The sequence below is a fragment of the Cyprinodon tularosa genome, unplaced genomic scaffold (assembly GCF_016077235.1).
Source record: "Cyprinodon tularosa strain WSP-4 unplaced genomic scaffold, ASM1607723v1 ctg416, whole genome shotgun sequence".
In the NCBI taxonomy this organism is placed as follows: domain Eukaryota; kingdom Metazoa; phylum Chordata; class Actinopteri; order Cyprinodontiformes; family Cyprinodontidae; genus Cyprinodon; species Cyprinodon tularosa.
In genome coordinates, this window is record NW_024039137.1 from 1 (window position 1) to 18,696 (window position 18,696).

At 36.3% G+C, this 18,696-nt stretch overlaps 2 protein-coding genes across 2 annotated transcripts; one reads left to right on the forward strand and one right to left on the reverse strand.

The window, feature by feature from the left end:
- Window positions 1–7,050: 7,050 nt before the first annotated feature.
- LOC119792256 (elongin-B) lies at window positions 7,051–12,408 on the reverse strand. The gene is made up of 4 exons (XM_038298825.1): window positions 12,254–12,408; window positions 10,387–10,521; window positions 10,179–10,287; window positions 7,051–7,934 (listed from the first exon to the last, which is right to left on the reverse strand). The coding sequence occupies exons 1-4, from the start codon at window positions 12,254–12,256 to the stop codon at window positions 7,822–7,824; spliced, it is 360 nt and encodes a 119-aa protein (XP_038154753.1). The 5' UTR covers window positions 12,257–12,408; the 3' UTR covers window positions 7,051–7,821.
- Window positions 12,361–18,610, forward strand: pkmyt1 (protein kinase, membrane associated tyrosine/threonine 1). The gene is made up of 8 exons (XM_038298824.1): window positions 12,361–12,513; window positions 14,209–14,628; window positions 16,258–16,495; window positions 16,608–16,887; window positions 16,975–17,081; window positions 17,166–17,338; window positions 17,422–17,639; window positions 17,770–18,610. The coding sequence occupies exons 2-8, from the start codon at window positions 14,251–14,253 to the stop codon at window positions 18,107–18,109; spliced, it is 1,734 nt and encodes a 577-aa protein (XP_038154752.1). The 5' UTR covers window positions 12,361–12,513; window positions 14,209–14,250; the 3' UTR covers window positions 18,110–18,610.
- Window positions 18,611–18,696: the final 86 nt, after the last annotated feature.

Genomic DNA, 18,696 nt, shown 5'->3' on the forward strand with positions numbered 1-18,696 from the left:
GGGTTTTGCCTAAAGGCACTTTTCTTAACTTAAGCAATAGAGGTTTTTCATTTGGGATCACAACCATACCATATCTTTGCTGAATTTCAGCACAATTGCACCTACAGAAAGGCTTTTTTATGCTAAAGTTCTCAGTTTGAGCTTCAGGTGGGCTAGGAACAACTGCTAAACTTTCAACTGAGTCTCGGTTCTTAGAAGATAAACTGGGTTGTTGTTTTAAAGACATTGTACAAATGTGTTTTTTACACAAATGTTACCTGCTCTAAACTGTAAAATACACAGTGGGTTTATATCACTAAAGCTGGAAAAACTGCTTTTTTTATTTCGAAAGTAGTCTTCTTACCTGTTGCTTGACAAGTTATCTAAGCAAGAAACTCAAACTCAAACAAACAGCGAGACTACACCATTAAAGAAAAAAAACAGCCTTTGCCGTGCTAAAGCAGTTTCCCTGTTATTTGACAAGTTTAGGACGAGATAACAAATTAAACGAAATGAAGACTGCTCCTTGTGCTAGTAAATGGGAACTGAACTGCTGTGCCTGTATGACATCACACAGCCACAGACATTCTATTTCGATGTTTGTTCTATTATGATGTCATCAGACCCACCCACACACCAACTGTCACATTGGAACCGCTTACTATGGCAAGCTGTTTTAACATAAATTCGGTTGTTACGCCTTTACGTTCAAGATATCTCAAATTGTTTTATGACAAGACGTTTTAGCGATTTAAGATATCTCCAATTATATTTTGACTAGTCAAAATACCTATTTGAGAGATCTCTAATTACTTTCTGACTAGTAGAAATGACGTCAGATTTACCAATAACTTGTATGGAGACGACAATTTAACATATCTACTGTAGAAGGAATTACTGACTATCTGAAATACACATTTTAGATATCCACGATTAAATTACGACTAGTCATAAAGTAATTTCAAGATATCTCAATTTTAGTTTTGACTAGACATAATTCTAATTAAAGATATCTCAAATGCCACCATAATTCAAGATATCTTAAATGTATTTTAGGATAGGAGATATGCAGTTTTGACTAGTGAAAACTAAATTATAGATATCTTAAAAGCAAATGATGACTAGACAAAACAAATTTAAAGATATCTTGAATTGTAATTTCAACTATTCGGAATTCCTTTTAAGATATCTCTAAATGAATTAAAGATATCTTGAATTATTCAGCTTTTACATTAAAGATATCTTAAATTGACATTCTTACTAGTCAAAATGTGTCATGATATTTTTAATTGACTTCCAGGAGGATCATTCCTAAAACATTTCTTACTGTCAGTTTAATCCAAAGGGGGAAAAGTTAAATCAGCGTTGGACGCTTTAAATGAAAAATCCGGTGTCGTAATTTGAGATATCTTGAAAGGAATTTTTACTAGGCAAAATGTAATTTAAGATATCTTGAATTATTATTATTCCTAATCAGAATGTAAATATGGATATCTTAAATTACCATTCCTGATAGTCAAAATCTGTCAATATCTGGAACATAATTATGGCTGGTCAGACGAAACCGAATTTATGTTAAAAGGGCTTGCCATAGTACTTCAGAGACGTCTGTTCTACTGTTTGTGCATTGTGCTTTATGTTTTAAAAACCTCAGTCAGGTTTTATTAAAGTAATTTCTTGGTTGTGGTTAGTAAAATCAACCCTGCTTTCTAAACAGTAAATAATAATTGATGATGGGGCAACATTTTATTCTCAAGCACAAACACACAGCTTTGTTTTCATGACATATGGGGACATTTCATTCACTTGCATTAATTTTATATGCCCTAAGCCAGTCCCTTATCCTAACTATTACCAGCATATACATTTTATTTACATTTTTAACAAAAATAAGTATTTACAGACATTTACAATACATTCAGGGGCGTGCACACATAGACACTAGGTGGTGCTAAAGCACTAGGAAGTTTTCCCTCTATCAAAGAAAATGCCCTTTTGAAACTCGTTTTTTTTTTTTTATTATTATTATTAATATTATTAAGATTTTACTGAGGTCGGTTTTGAAATGATCTTTTGAAAACCTGAGCCATTAAAAACGACTGAAACAATGCCCCGAAATGACCGACCTACTTGCGCACACCCGACCAGCCTCTCTCTCTTCCTTTGTCACGTGAACTCGCTCGGTCGCCCGCAGGGCATGCCAGATGCGCAGCATCATAGCAGTTTTCAGATAGCAGGAACGGTCGCTGACAGGCTGCTTCTCCCGTGCCCCATTAGCCAGGTAATATACAGATCAAGCAGAATCATTTTGTTGTGCATTAAAATGTCTCATTCAGCAGCACCAAACACGCATTTTGCCGACTGGTCACCAGATAAACTAGTTGTCTCCTTGTAAGATGCTATTTTACTTTTTATATTTTGTATCCATATTTTTTATCTTAAGTGTATACATTAGTCTATTTTATTGCATGACGTATACCCACAGTTTTTAGATATTTTTATAATTTTATTTACCTATTCCATATTATATGTTTCATGTTGCACGATTGTACCATAAAAAATTCCTAGTTTGTGAACTCCTTCACTAACAATGGCCATAAACCTGATTCTGATTCTGAAAGTTTTACACTGTAGCCCAAGTCAATGACAGATAACGTGAGGACGACCACATAGGCTACAAATAATTTTGGTAGAGTTTGCAATTGCAAATCTACGGAAGAGGATTAGGGCCACTGAAAAAAAAAAAAATAAGTTAACTGATTTTTAAATTTTATTTCAGTTTAGTATGGGAAAAAAGTCAGAATGCTTACTTTAATCTCATAATTTTAACTTTTTTCTCATAATTCTGACTTTTTGCTGAGAATTCTGACTTTTTGCTCAGTATTCTGACTTTAATCTCAGAATTCTGACAATAAAAAAGTCAGAATTCTGACTTTTTTCCCATGTTAAACTGAAATAAAATTTAAAAATCAGTTAACTTTTTTTTTTTTCAGTGGCCCTAATCCTCTTCTGTACAAATCTATGTGTTAAGACAAACGTTTTCTGTTGTATAGGTTTTGTTAGGCAACATAAATTAACACATTTTGGTCTCTTTATTGTCTTAATTGTATATTGATTTAGTAATTGCAGCACAATACCAAGAAAGGAGGGTTAATCATATTGAAAAATCTAAAAAGCTGTTCACATTTTATTTTTAAGTGGTTTGTGCAGCAGGTATTAAAATAGCTATTATTTTGTAGGCTACCATAAGTCATATCCACGTGACAAGACTTCCAGTCATGTTGCCCTAATAGGGCAAATGGGTGAGGGAAAACAGGGACAAGAGCCAGATGAAAGAAGTATGCTTTAGTCTGTTCTGTTGGTGATGTGACTTTTTTCCATTGAAAACTCACGTTTAGAGAATGTTACAAATAAAAGTCAAATTTCATTCAACATGCGTTTATTTTTTTTTATAATTAAGTGTTACACGTGCGCTAAAAAGTGCCCTCCCACCCCCCCCCCACCCCCCCTCCTGAGCACCTGCCAAAATGTCTGTGCACGCCTCTGAATACATTCATTTATCTATGCATCCTAAAAAACAGGGTCACATGTAGGGTGTGGGGTCTCATTACGCAGGGCAATCAGTTGTGTGCATTTTACATTAAAATCAGAATTCTGAGGAAAAATTCAGAATCCTGAGATTAAAATCAGAATTCTGAGAAATAGGACAGAATTCTGAGGAAAACGTCAGAATTATGAGATTAAAGTCAGAACTATGAGATTTTCTCATATTATAAAAAAAATCAGCTAACTTTTTAAAAATTTTTCAGTGGCCCTTATCCTCGTCCATAAAAACCATAAACTCAGTGTAACAAAAAAAATAGATTTTAAATATGTTTATTCACTATTTTGATCAAATAAACTTAAATAAAGTCAAATTATTATATGATCAATTTAAATGTAAAGTTGCCTAATGCAACAAAAACATTGTTATAACTTAAAAAAGAACAGAAACATTTAATAAATAAATACATACAATGCCAATTTAAAAAAATGTGAATTCCTTTCATTTGAAGGAAGTGTTTTTTTTTTTTATGAGGTATAACGCTTTCTTAAATAATTGAACTGTCACCATGGCCCTTAAAATAACCCCCAATATTTGATTGGTTAACACAGTTCACAGCAATAATCCGTCCATCCATTTTCTTTACACGCTTGTCCCAAGTGGGGTCACGAGGGGTGCTGGTGCCTATCTCCAGCAGTCAATGGGCGAGAGGCGGGATATACCCTGGACAGGTCCACAGCAATAATATTTAGCTTTTTTATATAACTTATATATTATATACATGTTATATTATGTATAACTTATTTTGTTGAACTCATAACAATGACAATAAAAAATATCTTAGTTTATTCAAGAGGGCTTTTATTTAGCATAATCCCTTGTTCTCAGGCTGTGAAGCTTAGTGATAGAATACATGCATGTGCTGAACAATATGCAGATTAATTGATGAAATGACTAAATATAGTTGTTCTTGTTGAACTGATTTCATGAATCAAATATTTGTTTTAAAAATTAAACTCATTACAATAGCAAAGTAATCAGTTTTTTTTTTCTAATGGTGGCACTTTTAGACCTCTATATTTCTGAAATAGACGATAACAAAGTTAAACAATAAAAAGCATTTTAATTCATCCACATCAGTGGTTTTCAACATTTTACAGTATCAGAGCAGAAAATGCAAACTTTTATGTATCATTACTTTTTTTGTATCACTCCTTTTCGAACAGAAAATATAAAATTTACATGCACATGGGCAAAATAATTTGTTTTACACTTTCATTCTTAAGTTTGTTTCATTCAAATTTTTTTTTTTTCTTTCTTGATTGTTTTTACTGTCTGTTCGAAATAAATAAAATAAATAAAATTAAACAGAAGCAGAAAACAGAACTGTTTGCTCGGGTTATCTGTGATGTTTTGTCATAGAAACTTGGAAGAGAAAAAAAAAAAATGTTTTTCATTGGCACTGAATTGGTTAAATGGATAAGTTACATTTTTACTCATATACAGTATATATATAAATCCAATATGGCTCCCATGGATATAATTTTACAGTTGTTTAAATCGTTTACAGAACATGGAAAATACCTCATTTAGTGAACATATTTCCATGCAGTGTTTGAAAGTTAAAGGTGGAGAAAAATACATTGCTTTGTTTATAACACTGCCTGGATGTCAAGTAACTTTCAAACCTGGAACTGAAGGTTTGGTTCAGTCTGGTCAAAACTGCATACTTTTTTTTTTTTTTATTATTATCCTATTACTTTCCCCGTTATCACAGTAATCTATCTGGAACTGTAATGGACAATTTCTGAAGTCTGTTTTAGATCGTTGTTCCAGTGTTTGCTCGCCCACACAGCTGGAAAATCCTGTTTACTCAAATTAGGAACCGTTATGTAGTAAATCAGATTCAGCAGCTCATTCTGGGCCAATTTATTTCTAGTCTGTCTCATAATCAGGTCTTCTCCATCTTAAACATAATATTGCAATGTTAAAACACTTACGAAACAAAAATATTCAGAAGTGTGATTTTTTTTTTTCTTTCCATGAAGTATTAAAGACATTATGAAACCCTTAAACTTTACTGTAGGCTGCGTAACGATGCAGAGGTGAAACTTCAACTCTCTGGTCCGTGGAGGTTGGAGGGATCCTTGGTCAACCTTGGGCTATGTCGCTGTCAAAAGTCATTTTCCTCCAGTGACAATCCCCAATAGTTGTGTTCCTAAATTTAAAAGAAACTTTGGAAAACATTTATAAAGGTTTTTATAGGACCAATAAATTATGAATTTAAAATACATTTTATAGACTCCTCCAGTGTTTGTCAACCCTGGCTGATTTAAGCAATTCCATTTGCTCCTCTGCTTACAATCAACTGTAGCAGAAACCACTTAAAACAGCCGTCCGCCTGTCTGGTTTATAAAGGAAACACCTGAGACATGCAGTGTAGAGGGCAATGAAAAGAAGGGCTGAGAAACCCACCATAACACTGCCAATAGTCCAGCATGCAATCCATCCATCCACAACAAAAGTCTGCAACATTTGCGTCTCGGCTTAAGCACAGCTAAATAAAGTTATTTAATGATGTTTGAATGGAGCGGGGATGGCAGTCCATGACTGGTGTTGCAGAACCCTGCTCTGCAACAACCAGGCTTCAAAAGGTGAGTGATAATAAAACTGGTTGTTCAATGTTGTATACGGCACTTAGTGGAAAACGGAGTGAAAGAATTATATAATAGAAATAGCAAACAAGCTTCAACAATAAGTAATGATTTTAGCACACCTGATTACAACCGATACCTGATCAACAGCTAGGTATGAGCAGATTGTTAAAGCAGGGAAATATCTAACACATGAAGAGCAGGGTTCCTAGCATAGGAACTGGAGTTTCCTGTGCATGTCTCCAGAACCAGACAGTTCACCTCCATGCCAGCCTGCACTTAACAATTGATGGAAAAGGAGCCCAAACCAAGCATGGATTGAAGATACAGTATAGGCTTCATATAGGCTACAGAATAGGCTCTGCCTACTTAGGTTTCTGCATTATCGTATTTAAAGTTTCCAATTGAAACTGAATTCTTTGCTTTACTAAGTTGTGAGCCACAATCTTTAAAACACATTAAATAAAATGTGCATCCATGTGTAATAACTTTTAGTTTGACCTTGTGAATTAGATTAAATACTTTTCAATATAAGAAGCACATTTATTAAACAGCTTCACTGATTCAACCCCATTGCAGGTCATGCCTGTAGAAATGTACTCACCACTTAAGCATTCAGCAAAATCTTGAATAGCACAGAGAGCTTAAATATTTTATCATCCAAGGTGGATGTATAGTAATGATGGACTTTTTTCCCAGTCATTTTAATTCCCAGAAGGCTTTCGTCAGAGACACGAGTTTTTACCCTGAACACCTGCTTTTCTAAGAGGAAATATTTGCTGCTTTAGCTGCATTTTCCTGTAACTGTGATTTTATATGAATAAAAACTAAATGTTTTAAAGAATTGCGGCGCAGAGGAATAAAAAAAAACAAAACAGGAAAAACTTTTTAATCAAGCGAACTCACAGTTACAAGCATTGTTTGTGTGCCTATGGGTAAGAGATACCGTAATGATGTTGGTGACATGATGAAAGCATATAAAAGAATTAAAGTAAAACACAAGGAAGTTCTCCATCGGTGTTTACTGTTATGTCACAGAACAAATGTGCTTTCACCAAAAACATCCATCCGCTGGCCTGCCTTTGGTCTCAGTGCATGAAACACAAATGACAACTCATACAAACCGATTAAACAAGCTCCTGTTTGAAAGGATAATGTGGAGGAAAAAAGCTGAGAGGATCAGACCAGGTGAACATCTCAGTGGTTTGCTCTGAACTCATTGATGCAGTTTTCAAATTCAAATACTGAATTTTTGACCCAACGTTTTACATCTTGATGGCTGCGACACAACTGTGCCTCTGACTTTTCCCAAAAATGCTAATGATAATTACAACAACTCAAAGACACATGCTTACATACACTCAGACTTTCCAAACCAACTATATCACTTCAACGTCTGTGACAGTTGGTGCTTTAGAGTAAATTCAAGGAGAAGGGCTGCGCATGGTGGGGAAACCAGAGGTAATAAAATAAAAAAAGACTGAAGTAATTTAGTGACGGGGCAGAGGCGGGACGCTGATGTGATGGCATGAAGGTAACGTGGGCAGGCTTGGTTACCTAAAATGTCCGCATTCATTAAATTAGATTACGTCTTCACTCCAGTTAATCCACACACACCCACTCCCATCTTTCCCTCCATTGCTATCACTGCACCGCTTGCTCGTTGGCAGTGCTACCAGAGTCCTGAGGCTTCATCACGTCAGGGAGTTCTGGGGGGCTGGAGAAGGCCTCGATATACAGCTGCTCAAACATCTCATCTGGAATGCAGAGAAGAGGGAGAAACATGAGCTTCGCCATAACAGCAGAGTTTAATGGTGGACGTATATCATGTCAGAGACCTGCTGCTGTGAGCGTTTACACAGGAAATGACATTTGGGGAAGCAAACTTCAGCCTAATATAGTTGTTTAGGCAAATCAGAAGAGAAGGATCAGCTTTGCTGACCAACTCTAGTGGGAGTTGTTTATAAAAATCAAATAAAAAAACAAACAAACTGCTTTTGAATAGCCTGCCTAATGTTAAAACCATTCATTCTTTAAATCAGGGCTGAAACTATCCGTTGTTCACAGCAGCTTTAAATAAAAGGATATGATGCACCATTTTCATTTTTGTATTTAACTTCCGTATTAACATAACCTTTTTTTCTATACGTGGCTTTTACATTTATGCTTTGAATGGATGAAAAAATGTGTTGGAATAATCAAGAGAAATAAATTACTGATCAACTAATTTAATCAACTGATTAAGTGATCAAATAATTAACTGGAGGATACATTGCCTTACCAAGGGCAGTAGTTAAGACATAATATGCAAGTTTTGGATTTAGGATGAAAGGAAAATATTCAACTTTTGAACTTGGAAATCCATTTTCTGATAATAAAATTAGTCCAAAACCTCTCATGTGGCATTTATGGGCACTGATTTTTTTATTTATTTACAATGTTAGGAAAATATGCAAAATATATTTTTTTCCAGTTTAAACATTTCTGAATATAGATAAACGTAATTAATAAATCAATCCATCACCAAAAAAAACAAAGAAAGCTGAAGCCCTGCTTTTATGTCCTGTTGCCTACTTTATCAATAGCATTGGGTACATTGAACTTGGCTAAAACCTACTTTTTATTTGTAACAAAACATTGCAGACTTGTTTCCTGGTTTTGTTAGACATTCTAACAATTCATTTAAATATGCATTTTAAAAATGCAAAATCTGACAAATTACTTTTACATTTCTTCTTAATTTCTTGGTCCACTTTTGTGTTAAGTTCACTCTTCTGATTATGACATCTGATCAAAAAGGAAATCAACTGCAGCTGTTAGAAATAATTTGTTATAGACATAAATCATTCCCTTACAGTAGACAGAGAATAGACAACAAAAAAAAGACTTTTAAATCTTCAGTTTAGGGCTGCAACTAATGATTTTCTTGTATAGATTAGATTTATGTGTTGATAATTTTCTTGAATAATTAGATAGCAAACGGTTCCTTAAAGATTTTTACAGAATCTAAACCCGGTGAAACTAAAACTATTCCACATGAAGAGTTCTGGATAGAGCATATTGATGGAGACTATAAAGGTTTTGACCTTAAAAGCAAAAGGTTTTGGTCTCTATACTCCAGTTACAATTAATCGATTACTAAATTAGTTGATATTTTTTATAATAGATTAATCCAAGTGTTTCAGCCCTAATTCAGTTGCTATGTGTCTGCACCATGCTGGTCATGTATATTATCCAATAAGAGCCAAAAGGTTTAACACCCAAAAAGCAACTGGTAGCACTGTGGCCTAATTAAAAAGTTGCCCTCTGTGTTTAAGTAAAAGTGGATAATCAAGGCCCAAAAAATCTGTACAGAGATTAGTTCACTAATCCTTCACCAGAGAACTATATACATGTCTGATCAGGTATGGTTCATAGCACTTGGCTTAGTTAGCTTTTGTGTGTAAGGGGTCCTCATCCTGCTTTAAAGCGGCGCTCTGAGTCACATGACTCACTCAGTGACGGATTCAATTCAATTTATCTCTATAGCACCAATTCACAACACACGTCATCTCAGGGCAGTTTACAGTTCACCAGATCATACAGTCAAATTAATTAAAGGTTTTCAATCTAAGGAAAACCAGTTGATTGCATCGACTCATTGACTCAAAGACAATCCCTCACACTAAGCATGCTTGTAGCAACAGTGGAGAGGAAAAACTCTCTTCTAACAGGAAAAAACCTCCAGCAGAACCAGGCTCAGTGTGAGCGGCCATCTGCATCTGCAGCTTTTTGAACTTCTCCAGTTACATAGACAAGTTTTTGGAAAGAGCAGCTTCTTTTATTTAATTGCCCAGCCCTAGTTTTCATGTTTATTCAATGATATAATACTTTGCTCTTGCCTGGATACATTTATCTCAAGGTTTCTAGGGACCTACAAGTTTGCTATTTCAGCTGTAGATATTCAGTAAAAGGAGGTTCCTGTGCAATAGAAGCACACCGACAGATTGAACAACATTTACCATTTACACGGAAGGCCAGACCGACTGTAGCAGGTGCTTGAGGTCTGGCAGTCTGGTTGGTGAAACCACAATCCCCCAAAGTTTTGCTGTCCTCTAGCAACTGATCATCCTGCAGGACAAGAATGGAAGATATTACAAGGTAACTCCCTTGGCTTTAAAGTCTAGAAACCACATTTTCAAACTTCACTCTATTGAGTTTTAAACTGACTTTGTAGAGTCGCTGATCCTCTGGAGGTCTTTTGAGTATTCCTTCAACAATCCGCTTCAGCTCATACACGGTGGTGCATTCCTTGGCGTCTGTGAAGATTGTCGTCTTGTGACGCCGGATCATTAGGAACACGTCCTTGAAGATAATCAGCACACAAGCATATCTGTTTGTCAAATTACTGTAGCAAATGTAGAATTGGCTCAAAGCCACAAAAATACAAAACAAATTATCACCTGAACAAAAGAAATGTTCTTTTCAACAGTACAAAAACAGGCAAAGTGAAGATAAAACTAGTTAAGCACCTTATCAGCGTCAAAACCAAGAAATATAATAAGACAATAAGTGGTATTTTCAGATTGATTTAAGCTTTTAAAAGTAGATGAAATGAACTTAAGTCTATTAAGGTTTCTTAACTTAAGACAATGAATATGTGATTGCAATTTTTTTTATAATGTACTATTAAGATCATATTATTTGCAAGCTCAACAAAACATGAAACAATGCCCAAGTTTGCCTTCGACTGAAGGTTTCCAAGCTGTATATTTCTGTAATCTAGATCCAATCTCTTTAAAAAATACATAACATCTAGATTTGAAATAGCAATTAGTGCAATTTAAACCCCAACTACAAATTCTTCAACATAGTTTGTGGTTTTAGTTTTTTGTCGTTCTTGAAATTAAACCGCAACAAAAATAGCAACCTCTATTTTATGTTCTAAAGATAAGGTTCAAGTAGAGCGCTTAGTTAATTATGTAGTGAATTCAACAAAGAGCCCATACAGGCAGGGAGTTACAAAGGGTTTTAAAATATTAAATTACAGGTAGGATAAAAGAAAGCCTAAATAAAAGAATGGAAAATCAAACCTTAACATCAAAGCCTGGTGGAACAAAACTATGTTTAGTTGATTTTCAAAAGCCCAAGTAAGAGTCTGATTCAGGCTATTTAGACTTTTCCTGAAACCTTTCTCCACAATTCATAATGGTGTACTAACAGTTTTGCTTGTATAATTGATCCAATGTACAGATATATTGAATACTAAACAGAAAGTTATTATCAAATCTATGGATTTTGATTAAAGGATTACCAAAAACGTCTGACCTGTCCCTGCTTACGTAAAGGAGTATAAATAAGGAACAAGTTTTTGTTAAAAGTCATAATTTAGAAGGACTTGGTTTTCACTTTTAATTTTGGCAAAATCTGAAATGCTAAACCTTTATCTGATGTATTTATTCAACTCATATTAAATTCATATTTTTTTCCAGCTTTCGAAGTTTTGATTAAAAAGGAAAGCTCTTAAATCAGGAAAACTATTTAATTGGATCAGATATACATTTGTAAAGACATCATTCCAGTCAAATAAACGGTCTGTACTTCTATGGTATTCTATCTACATCATAAAATTGTCATTTAATTCTCGTGTTATTCAATTTAACTTATATTTTTCTTTGTGTTATCGAATGAAATAAAATAGGAGACTTCCTAAAACTCATTAGGATACAGTTGACGCTGCGGAAAAACAAAGATTAACAAAGAATAAGAACACCTAGCCCTTTCCACGCAGATTTAGCTATGAGCTAACAAGTATCCAATCTCGATGTTCCGTTAAAACAACACCAGACAGTGAAAAATCACGCTAAAAACTTAAAAATGAAGCTCGTATCATTTTCGTATGTCCATAATTAGCTTAATGACGTAGCTACCTTGCTAGCATTACACACATTAGCGATAAGAATACCAAGCTAACACAGCCAGTTTAGCTTGAGCAGAATAGCACAAACAACATCAATAGAATACTCTAAGACACTGTGTTGAATCGGTTACTTAAGTATAGTACTTATGTCGACAAATAATCGTTAAACAAAGTTACCATTTCAAGGAATCAGCTAGCTAGCTAGTTACGCCAGCCCCGTCTGTACTGCACCAACGCTTGCGGATATTGCGCAACGCATGTACGCACTCCGTATTCACGGAATACCGTTACGTGGCGCTGCGAAACGCTGCGTAAACCGTTCAGAATTTGGCGCGAGGTGATTACGAGGTGGAAAAGAGGAGTTCACTGACAGATCTGGGAAAATATAGCGAGAAACACCTTTTTTTGCTGGAAGCCGTTTGGAAAACTGGATTATGGTTGGTGATATATGATTAATCTTACATTTACTTAGCCTTCATTAGTTCGCCGTCATTGAAAACTGGTTTAACTGGGTCCTAGTTATATTTGGAGCTGCACTACCTCGGTTGTTATTGTTAGCTAAATGTTTACCGTTGTCCGTGTTTGTGATTATTTAACAGGCGTTTAACTGAGAATACTTTAAACTTCCAATGAAATCTTGCGGTTATATGTGTTACTTTGCGTCTGCGCCGTTTTATATAATTTTAAAGGTCATTTTGACTTGATTTGCATCGTGTAGCTCAGTTTTAGTTGTATTTTGCATTTATTTGTACCGTTTTAAGATCGTAGTGTCCAGTTTATCTTCTGATTGAAGACACTTCATTAGAGTAAATAATATTCACATTTAACAGGAATGGCAGGATCAGCTTCAGCAGGGTTTTTTTCTGTCTTGTTATTACTGCCTTTACCTTAAAAGAGCAATTTAGATTTCCTCCATCAGAAAATAAACTGTCCCCGAAAGTGTTCCCTATCATAACAAGAATAGTAAACCATGCAGATTTCAATACTCAAACACCTTTTTATTATTAAGGCTTTTATCCTTAATGTAAGATAAGGGTAGAGGGAAAAATACACTTATGGCTAACATAAGTGGTTGAAAACACTTTCTGTGCTTTTACTTTGTAAATACTTAATCACAAATCCTGTTAAACAAGATATTTTATATATACTTATATATGAATTTTGAAATGGAGTCTGTGTTATCAACAATAGTCATGCTGCTTATTTGCTTTTGTTGTTTTTTTTTTTTTTAAATCTGACATCCTGAATACTTTGTATGGCATTTTATCTCTCCCTGTTTTAGGGATTATTTGTTATAAAATCTGCATGGGGGGTCGCAAAAGTTTTGGTTGATTAGACTTTCTTTTTATATTCCCCCATGCAATCTTTTCCACTAATTGAAATGCCTTTAAATCCACATTAAGATGAATTCAACACAGTGTAGTGAACAGATAAATGGAGGCAGAAGATGTCTTTCAGTCATCAATGCACACATTCAGCGACACACAGGAGCTCTTTCAAGCTGGGCACCGTTTCATTCACAACACCTGTCCCATCAGCCAGGAATCAGAATAAGAAATACTTTAACGATCCCAGGGCAAAATTACTTTTGTTACATTACTCCATATGTAATAGAGTGACTATAGGACCAACTAGATATAACACAATTTCATACAATATATATAATTAAGGGGTCCCCGCTCCATCAGTTCTGTCCTGGAAAACTTTGAAAATCCCTATTATATATTATGTGGAGTTAATGGATAGGCAGGTTAGTTTTTAGCTGTTTGATCTGTTGTTACCCATTTGGTCTGTTTACTATTGGTCAAGCAAGTAAGACTTGATATACCACTAATTAGGTCATTGTTGTGTCGGTTGTCTAAATAGCTTAAAGATACCAAGTAAATGTTCCACAACCTGTTAAACTAGAAATGCACCTTTTTTACCTTTGTACCAAATTCTTTAAGATTTTCACTCAGTTTCTTTAAGTTTAGCAATGTGTCAATAACATTTCCCGTGCTTTTGCTTTGTAAATGTTTTGTTTAACCATAAAATGTGTAATTGTGATGCTTATGTGCCAATCATCATTGCTTTACAATTTCCACTAAATACAAATTTAAAGTTCAATGTTTCTTTTTTTTTTTTCTCTCCAGCATTTTATCTTAATTACAAAATACTGAAGAAATCCCTATGAAATGTCGGTTGCAACGGAAACTTCGACGTCCCGGGTGCCTCTCCCTCTTCCGGCCCACCTTTGCCACGCAGAACAGTCGTTCTCCCTCAAAAAGCGCAGATTCCCGTTATCCTCCTCGTCTGCTTCTAATAATTCCTCCAGCTCCTCCCCACTTCGAGTCTCCTGTTCCCTGCCTCCGCTACCACCATCCAAAGGATGCCCCCCTCTGAGCAGAATGTTCCCTCCCCATCAATCCCCCTGGACGCCGCTGTCTGACTCTCTCACTAAATCTCCCCCTCCGAGCTCCTTGTATGACCCCAGTAAGCATAACTCCTATTTTGGTCAGTGCTTCACTAATTTGGGCCTTCTTGGTAGAGGATCCTTTGGAGAGGTCTATAAGGTGAGCATGGTAAAATTTTTAATGTTTTGACTGATAAACAGTCTGTTACAAGAAGCAGTGATGTCTGCAACAGTTTAATTATTAATCTGGAAATCAAGTCTTAAAATGACATTGCATTTTTTTATGTCAATTATTAAATTCCTTAACGTTTATCCCCATTGAACGGACCAATCATATGTAGACATCCCAGAATCTTTCTCCTTGGGAATTACACTTGAACCCTTTAATTTTTACCACACTATAACCAAACAGTTTAGCGCACAGCCATGATGTGGATTTTGCACATATTTCCAAATATTTCACTAAGAAATGTTCAGCCCCCGAGTCTCTGAACTTCAGATCTTTTGGAGAATCAAGTCTCCAGAAATGCAACGCCACTTGGGACTTACAGTATGTGTAGAGACACAAGCTTTGGTGCATTCTCATTTTGCAAAAGGCTTATTTCAGTCAAATGAGAGAGTGCTTGTGCATAGTTTTACCTTTGGTTCTAGATAGGATTAGTTTGGACGTTGACTGGGCCGTTCTAAAATATAAAGATGTTTTACCTGTTTTTTTTATTTTGCTTATGTTTGTGTATGTATGTGTTTATATGGCACTTAGGGATGCACGATATTGGGATTTTGGCCGATATCCGATATGCCGATATTTTAAAACTCATGTAGCCGATAACCGATACCGATATTAAAGTTGGACAAAAATAAGTAGTCATTGAAAATAGCAGTTTTGTTATCCATTTCTGACACAAAAATAATATACTCAAATATATTTTAATATGCTGATATCAAATAGATTTTTAAAAACGCGGTATCAATCTATTCTACTTTCAAAATCTTGTGAAATTTCATCGTTCTGTAACAAACTCTCGTGATATTTTGCAAATTCTTGTGAGATTCTGTTAGTAAAATAGATCGATACCGCGTCAATATATCAACATATAAAAATATGGCAACCTGAATCGTGAATCGTGAATTTTCGGGGGATTTCGTAGCATAACGATGACATATAGCAATATTTCATTAGTAAAAGAGATTGATATGGTGTTTTTAAATGGCAATATATCAGCATATGAAGATATCGTGATATTTTAATGTATCAATATTTTTTCCCTCGACTTTAGAAGTTTTTAAGTCTGTAAAAAAGAAGTTTTTGAGGAAGAAGAAGGAGTAGTAATTTTTTTTTTTTAGACTTTAGACGCTCAGAAGCTGATCAAATATCGGGTTAAATATCGGCGGGGTGGCCGATGTCCGATATTCAGTTTTAAGGCCGATACAGGCCGATACCGATAGGGGGCCGATTATATCGTGCATCCCTAATGGCACTGTTAAACAAATTAAGGCGACTAAAGCATTTAAAAGTAAAATCCCAAACATGAAGGTTTACAACAATAAAAGCAGAACAGAGAAGATGGAAATTGCAGACAGAGTTCCATCATGGTACTGGGTGTTTAAATCCTGCCTGAAAACAGAAATAGTTTAGTCTACAAATTATTAAAACATGAATGGCCTCCTCCAAGTCCAAATGATAAAAAAAAGATAAAATAATACATTTGGCCAAAGGATACAGATGATTTGACAAATTAGGTCAGATCATGTTAACAAAGACTTTTAAGTGTCTTCTGTGTTTTTCCAGGTGCAAAACAACAAGGATGGCCGTCTTTACGCCGTGAAACGCTCCGCTCATCGCTTCAGAGGGAACAGCGACAGGAAACGAGGTGTTAAAGAAGCCAAGGACCACGAGCGCATTTGTCCTCATCCTCACATTCTGGATTTTGTGGCGGCGTGGGAGGAGAGCGACCGACTGTACATTCAGACAGAGCTGTGCAGCACCAGCTTGCTGCTACATGCTGAGAACAAGCCTCCTGGCCCCGGTCGGTTCTTAAAGATTATTTATGCTTGATCCTCTTTAGAAAATAGTTTTATTTCTTGATCGATTTAATGTTGTTGTTTTTTTCTCTTCTCCTATAATCCTGGTTAATCCAGATGAGCCAGCGGCGTGGGGTTACCTGTGTGACCTGCTGTCTGCTCTGCAGCACCTGCATTCTCATGGTTTTGTACATTTGGACCTTAAACCCGCCAATGTTTTAATTACGGAGTCTGGTCGCCTTAAGCTGGGTGACTTTGGGCTCCTATTGGAGATCGACCAGACGGTGGCAGAGTTGCGAAACGAGAAGGTAAAGGAGGACATCCAGGAAGGAGATCCTAGATACATGGCTCCGGAGCTCCTCCGTGGGGAATATGGACCTGCTGCAGATGTTTTTAGGTACAGCTTATAAAAATATAGCATATATAACTAAATAATGAGCCATGCATAGTGTAAAATGAATAAAATGTCCTTTTCTGTGCTTAGTTTGGGTGTTTCTATTCTGGAACTTGCCTGTAACCTCGAGGTACCAAATGGTGGTGAGGGATGGCAGCAACTCAGACAGGGACACCTCCCCTCTGAGTTTACCAACGGTAACATTTGCTCTCTGTTGTTTACTCAGGAAGCATTCTGGATAGAATATTGAGCATTTCCACTATTTCCGTCTGTATTCCCAGGCCTGTCTGTTGAGCTTCAGTCAGTCCTGAGGATGATGCTGACCCCAGAACCATCTGAAAGACCAACAGTCTCTCAACTTCTTGCTTTGCCTTCTGTCAGAAAACGCAGATGGAAAAGGCGCATTTATCTGATGGTTGCTGAGACCATGTTGACCCTGGTCTCATTCTGCCAAGTACAGCCTCTAGCGTTGCATAGTAAATATATTCGATCAATACAACATGCTTTTAATGATTGGATGCTTTCTTTTCTCTTCAGTTTGTGATGGGCTTTAGTTGCAAGCTTCTCTCTTCAGTTTGCTTACCGTTTGTGCCTCGGTGGTCGAAGCCAGAGCCTAGCACCCCTCCTAAGGACAGCTGTGACAGGGACATGACGTTGTCCCTCAGTTCCCTGCATAATGATCCTGGAAGTCCTGAGGATGATGGAGTTTTTCTGCTTCATACAGATGCAGAACATTCCCCCACCTTTTCACTCAGGTCAGATGTTGCAGCCACTCATTATTGGCATAGAACTGTATGAAATTTGAAGCTATTTAGCTCATTTTGCTAACTAGATAATGTAGAAGTCCCACCTTTTATTTTATTTATGTTTTTATTTTTTGCTCAGGCTTAAATCCAGACTGTCAGCAGAAAGCACTTCAACTCCTCTCCAAGGTTCACCGACACAGAACCACCACAGTCCTGTCCACACATCCGTTATATCCACACAGTCGGTTCTGGGGGACTGGTCATCCTATAACTTGGCCCTGACTCCATCCAGCATCTACTCCAACAGATCCTGCCACACACTGACACCCAACCTCAGCCCCATTCATGCAGAGCCCCAGCCGAGCTCTTCCTCCACCCGTCTTCAGCGGCTCCACGCAGACGAGGCGGCCCCGCGTTCTAACTTTGAACCGAAGAACCTGCTCAGCCTGTTTGAAGAAACAACAGAAGGACATCCTTGAGAACCCTAGAGAGTCCATTCCGTATTGGGCTTGTGTGAACGCGTCTTTTTTTTCTCTGCCATTTTGTAAATACTGCAACGGGTTCTTTTAAAGTGTTTTTGAAAAATATGGATTTTGATATTTAGTCGGACTTTACAGCACTTTTTACGTTTGTGTAAACGCAGACAGTTTTGCAACTGGCATGGTGTGATTTATTTGTTACTATTTGCATGATTGACTCTATAGAGTATTTTTTCCTCATGGGGCACAAAGCAAAGATTTGAAGTTGTGGTGCCTAATAAGTTTGAGAAAACATAACATTTGACTACTCTGGGTTCCTTTCTTCATAAAAGTTTTTGTTTTTGGATCAAATGTTAGAGGCTGTTCTTGAGGACATCCAGTAGAACCAACAGAATGGATGGTGAGTTGGTGTAACATCTTCACCACTAGATGGCAGTCATGTACTATAAAATATATGCCTTTGGTCATTAAAAGTCTGGAGATGGCGATAATAAAAAAAAACTGTTGTGCTCTGGATAGTTTATTTAAGGTGATATAATCAACCTAAACTTTGCACATGTTTTTACAGCTTTTCTATCAGGGAAGCA